This window comes from Tupaia chinensis, unplaced genomic scaffold (assembly GCF_000334495.1).
Source record: "Tupaia chinensis unplaced genomic scaffold, TupChi_1.0 Scaffold142211_1, whole genome shotgun sequence".
NCBI classification, from domain to species: domain Eukaryota; kingdom Metazoa; phylum Chordata; class Mammalia; order Scandentia; family Tupaiidae; genus Tupaia; species Tupaia belangeri.
The window spans coordinates 327,708-334,051 of NW_006202061.1; the positions used below are offsets into that span (position 1 = coordinate 327,708).

The 6,344-nt window shown below is 37.3% G+C and overlaps 1 protein-coding gene across 1 annotated transcript in view; it reads left to right on the plus strand.

The window, feature by feature from the left end:
* The window catches only part of ZC3H13 (zinc finger CCCH-type containing 13), a gene marked incomplete in the record, with an annotated part of 76,736 nt that overhangs the window by 52,350 nt on the left and 18,042 nt on the right, over positions 1-6,344 (plus strand). The window contains 5 exon segments of the mRNA XM_027766301.1: positions 6-186; positions 3,433-3,536; positions 3,892-5,094; positions 6,071-6,342; position 6,344. The exon segment at position 6,344 is cut by the window's right edge and continues 264 nt beyond it. Of these exon segments, the coding sequence (XP_027622102.1) occupies positions 6-186; positions 3,433-3,536; positions 3,892-5,094; positions 6,071-6,342; position 6,344 (1,761 nt within the window).

The window sequence follows — 6,344 nt, forward strand, 5'->3', positions numbered from 1 at the left end:
ACGAGAACGGGAGAGAGAGAGAGAGCGAGAACGGGAAAGAGAAAGAGCAAGAGAAAGGGATAAGGAACGAGAGCGTCAGAGGGACTGGGAAGACAAAGACAAAGGACGAGATGACCGCAGAGAAAAGCGAGAAGATATCCGAGAAGATAGAAATCCAAGAGATGGGCATGATGAGAGAAAATCAAAGTAAGAATGATTATGAATGTCTAAGTATAAAAATACTTCTTTTCAAGCCCATTTTTGTGAACAGGGCACATAATTAATTTTTGTTTATGTCACCTGTGCTTACTCAACTGCCAAAGCCTTTTTGGAAACTGAAATCCATGTAAAAGTAGTAGAATCAGATACATGCATGTCCCATTAGGTGCCCATTATCGCTATCAATAGTTAATAGTCTTAAGTGGTCACTAAGAGATTTTTCCCTGCATGATTCCTGATATACCTTCATGAGTTTTGTGTTCCACGTATGGAGCCTCCCCCAGAGTATGCAAATGTGAGTGCCTTAGAAGGGAGAGAATTTGTGGAATCTCTGTATGACTAGAGATAAGATACAAGGAAGTGTCATTTTTTGTGCTGTAGAGTTATTGAGGTCAAAATATGTATTCTTGGCATCTCTTATATCTAGGGACATTTTCTTTTTTCTCTCTCTTACCCCAAAAAAACACAAACACACACACACACACAACTTATTTGCTCAGGTGTCTGGGAAGTAAAGAGTTAGCTTTTGCTTGTTCTGATGGCTCTATGTAGATTCTCAGAGTATCAGGAATGGTATCACTTCATTTCTGTACAGTTTCTCGTGTTAGTTTCAGTCTCAGAAAGATTTTTTCCTAAATGATGACTGGCAAAGATAGCCCCAGGGTTTTACCTATCAGCCTAGCAGCCCTCTGCATTCAAGCTCTCATTAATGGTAGAGTAGACAGTGATAACCTAAGCTGATCATTATGGCCAGGAGAATTCTACATCCTAGTCAGTTTTGAAGTTTTGCAGATGAAAATCAAATGTACCAGTATTAATTGTTTTGATAACAGTTGGAATAAAAGCTATAGTTAAGCTTGTTGAAGCAAACTGAGAAAGTAATTTATGTATCTTCAGTTTTCTTATCCCTATCTCCAGCTGTTTGACTGCTTTTGACTTTGTTTTTATCATTACTGTTGTGGATTATGGTTATAAACAAACAATATAACAGAGGAACAGAACCTTCTTCCACTAAGTCTTGACTGCTCTTTAACCGATAGCCAAGATTTTCTGTAACCTATCCTCTGATTTATTTTTCTTCTTTCTCCTTGCACTTAAAAAGAACTTAGGTTAACATAAACTTCCTTTAATACACATGGACACATACATATTATTTCTTTTTCCCCTCTCACCTCTGTAACTCTCTGTCTTCTAAGATTAAAATTCTACAGTCTTTGTTATTTCTCATCAAGTCCTATGCTTTGATTAGTATTTTTTCTATACTTGTCTCTGCTTATAATAAGTTTTTCTAGTTTTTCATACCTAGATAATAAAAAGAGTTGACAGCAACCCCAGAAATTTAGGAATCAAATAGCACTGTTATAAAAATTAGTTATAAAGATTAATATCTTGATCTCTCATTAACTGTTCAGTCTATCCAGCACTTTTTAAAGCTGCTGTTATGTAGGTTTTCTAAATTATCATAACATTTATTTTATTCTACTTTTTTATTTTAGATATTTCCTTTAAAAGATTTTAAAGTTTTTTTAAATTTTCACTTTATTTCAGTGTATCTGTTTTCTTTTATATAACAAACCATTCTAAAAGTAAGTAGTCTAAAACAGTAACTATGTATGTGTTCATCATTCTGTGGGATTAGCAATTTTGCCTGGGCCCAGCAGAGTTGTTCTTCTGTCAGTCTCACTTGGAATCACTCATGTGTCTGCATTCAGTCTGGCAGTGCACCTGGGTATGGATGGCTTAAGATGGCATCAGTCCAACAGATGGCTTAATGGTTACATTGCTGTTTTCCCACATAGTCAACTACAGTTTAAATCCTGGGACTGGCAGCTTAAAACTCACGCCAGGAACATGTAGGTGCATGCCCAAAATTCCGAGAGGAGAATGGAAGGGAAGGGATTGCAGCATGGCCATCCTCACGAGCTGGGTAGGGCAGGGAAAGGTTCTTGCTCTCTGTCTATCTCTCTGGTGAGCTCATGTACCCTATAGCAAAAATCTCTCTTTAACAAAAAAAGATGGCATCAGTCACATGGCTGACCATTAGGGGATCTTGTTTTTCCCCCATCTAACTTCTCAGCCTCTAGTAGTCTAAACTCTGGTTTTACTTGTGATGGTCGAAACACACCAAGAGGGCAAAAGCAGCAAGGTCTCTTGAGTCTGCTCCAGATTTTCTCGGTGTCACTTTCACCACATCCTCTTGGAATAGCAAGTCACTAAGCTAGCCCAGATTCAAAGAATGGGGAAATGGGCCACTTGTTGGAGGAGGAACTTCGGGTGAATGCTACATAAGCTAGAGCCTGTGAATTGCCACACTATACATGAGGCTGCCTCCTTCTCTACATAGTGCTCACCTATAAAGGAGCTGCCCAGGAGAAATATGTGCTGCAGTGTGTGTCTCAACTTTTGATCATAGTATTTATAAGCAAATTTATATTTATAAGCAAATGTTAGGGTTTTTTTTTTTTTAAGTCAAAACAAAAGTACAGAAAAATGCTAGAATAATTTCAGTACCTAAGAGATACAAATCAATACTCATTTAAAACACAACTCAGGAATTAGAAATATAATAAGCATATTGTTACCAAGCAAAAGATTTAGTTTTAAAAAGGGGAAAGAAACTAATTTTTGCGTTCTACTTGAAATAGACTAGCGCTAGGCTTATAGCATAACTGATTTATTCCTCATTATGTTTTATAAGATGTTCTCATAGTTTCCCTTATTTTCAAATGAGAAATATAAGGTTCAGTGACTGCTAGAAATGTAAGGTTACATAGTAAAAATGTAGCTTTCAGTTGAACTCATAACTTTTGACTCCAAAGCCAATAAAAGATCTTCTCATTTCACTTTCTAGCATAAGGCACTTCTGTATCATAAGAATGTAAAACTGATGAATGTTTGTATTAGAGGGCACGTTCATATATTGATTTTTCTGCTGCACATTACCACCTTACAGTATTTAAATCTGGCAGTTTTCAGGTGAGTGATTCTACTTGTATAATGAAGAAAATTAATTTGCTGTGGTTTTTAAGTTCACAATTATAAGTCTTAACAAATGAAATAAAACTTTCATTAAAGATACTGAATACTCATTGAATGATACAGCTCTGACATTTGCTTTCCTACAGTTATATTTTCTAATTATAGTAAAGAAATGCTGATTTAAAAAAAAAAAAAAAACAGCAAAATGTTCACCCTCCTGGAATTTTGTAAATTACATTTGCTTGTCCACTTTAGGAAGCGCTACAGAAATGAAGGGAGTCCCAGCCCTCGACCATCACCTAAGCGCCGCCGTGAACATTCTCCTGACAGTGACACTTACAACAGTGGAGATGACAAAAGTAAGCAGAGTCTTTTTTTAAAAATGTCTCTATATTCATATTTATTTATAACCATGAGACCATTCTTTGACATTAGTAGGAACTGATGAATTAAGACATTTAAAAATTTTCTTGCTCTGCTGCCTCTAAATATGTCCTTATATGACTAATGTATGTGTTGCAAATACACAATCATTTTATTACAGTGGCACTGTCATTTCCTACTATTTCAGGTAAAGCCATACGCTTATTTTTGCTGAAACTGGTGCCTTTACAAAGCTTTAAATTCCAAAATGAGGGAGAGGCTTATTGCATATATGTAATGCACAATGTTTATTAACTTGGCAAAAGTGATTATTTTTATGTTTTTACATAGATGAAAAACACAGACTCTTGAGCCAGGTTGTACGACCTCAAGAATCTCGTTCCCTCAGCCCATCACACCTTACAGAAGACAGGCAGTGTCGGTGGAAAGAGGAGGATCGTAAACCAGAGAGGAAAGAGAGTTCAAGACGCTATGAAGAACAAGAACTCAGAGAGAAAGTTTGTTCTGTAGATAAACAGAGAGAACAGACAGAAATCATGGAAAGCTCAAGAACACGTGCACAAGATTTTATGGGACACCACCAGTCTGATGATCGAGACACATCTGATCGAGGTCATGATGAAAACAAGAAAAAAATAAAAATTCAAAAGAAACCTATTAAGAAAAAGAAAGAAGATGATATTGGAATAGAAAGGGGTAACATAGAGGCAACATCTGAAGACAGTCAAGTGTTTTCACCCAAAAAAGGACAGAAGAAGAAAAATGTTGAAAAGAAACACAAACGATCTAAAGGTGATTCTGATATTTCTGATGAGGAAGTAGTCCAGCAAAGTAAGAAGAAAAGAGGCCCACGTACTCCCCCTATAACAATGAAAGAGGAATTGGTTGAAATTTCCAATGATAAGGATGTCATTCTGGAGGATTCTCAGAGAAAAGAAGATACAGCATTCAGTGACTGGTCTGATGAAGATGTGCCCGACCGTGCAGAGATGGCAGAACCAGAACATGCTGCCACCACTGCTACTCCCGGTAGTACCCCTTCTCCTCTATCTTCTCTTCTTCCTCCTCCACCTCCTATGACTTCTGCCAGTACTTCAAACACTCCTGGTGCCCTTGCTACTGCTTCTGCCACTGCCTCCTTCAGCACATCTGCCAGTACCATTTCCACCTCTGTCAACCCCAATACCATTGCCAACGAAGACTCTCATAGAAAATGCCACAGAACACGAGTGGAAAAAGTAGAGGTATCTCATGTTACTATAGAAGATGCACCACATCGCAAGCCAGTGGATCAAAAGAGGAGTAGCAGCCTTGGGAGCAATCGGAGTAATCGTAGTCATACATCTGGTCGTCTACGTTCCCCATCCAATGATTCTGCCCATCGAAGTGGGGATGACCAAAGTGGTCGAAAGAGAGTACTTCATAGTGGCTCAAGAGACAGAGAAAAAACAAAAAGCCTGGAAATCACAGGAGAGAGAAAATCTAGGATTGATCAGTTAAAGCGTGGAGAACCCAGTAGAAGTACTTCTTCAGGTAATCAAATTGAATTACTATCTAGTCTGTGTTTTCCTGCATTAGTCTATTTTATACAAATTACGTTCTAAAGCGATTCTACATTGGTTACTTTATGTTCTTCCTTAAATTTTATGGAACACGAAAGAACGAAAGTTTAATCATGCCATTAAAGTATCACCTGTTGTCACTATAATACCATTATAGTAGAGGTATAATCAATAGTGTTAATAAGTTTAATAGTGGGATTTTAGTAATATGTTTTGGTAGAAGAGAGTTAAATATTTAAATCCCTTATCAGTGCCCACAGATTTAACCTTCTTGCTATTCTTCCTGAAGCCAATGCTGCTGCTTTTGAACATAGGAAATAATATAGGGGGGTAGGGAGTATTTTGGTTTTTGTTTTTTAGGGTTTTTATCAAAGGGTGTGTTCACTTAACAGAAAGAGAAACAGTGAGAAGGAAAATGAAAAATCATCTCCCAAGGGGTATGGTGACACTACAATCCACTCTACTTTATTCTCCTCCTGAAATTTTTTTGGACACACATGCACACATACCTAGCATGATTTTCAAGCCCCCTTGTCCAGAAATCGAACTGTGGTCAGCCATGTGGAGTTCAGTGCCTTAACCACCACACCACCTGGTGGCTCCAAGTAGAGAGAGATTATATAATGAAGTGATCAGTTCTATTAATGCCTAACCATTTTATGTATAGTGGAAATAGACAAGGAAGTGTTTTTTTACATATTTTAACTAGTGTTTTAATTGAGAGAGAGCTGCCGTTCCTTCAAATGAATTCTTAGGTATAATTAAATATATATGGCCTAGAGAAATACGTAGACTAGAGAAAGAAGATAGAACAATATATTTATACTGAAGAGAGAATATATGTTGTACTTAGAGTATAAAAAAATTGAATAATAAGTTTTTAAAGATAATAAAATGTAAAGTGTTTTGTTTCTGTTAACTCTTTATATGTGGTGTATTTATTTCAGATCGCCAGGATTCAAGAAGCCATAGTTCAAGAAGAAGTTCTCCTGAGTCAGATCGACAGGTCCATTCAAGATCTGGGTCATTTGATAGCAGAGATAGGCTTCAAGAACGAGATCGATATGAGCATGATAGAGAACGGGAGAGAGAGAGGAGAGATGCAAGGCAGAGAGAATGGGAACGGGATGCAGAAAAAGATTGGCCACGGAACAGGGATCGAGATAGGTTACGGGAACGCGAGAGAGAACGAGATAAAAGGAGAGACTTGGATAGGGAAAG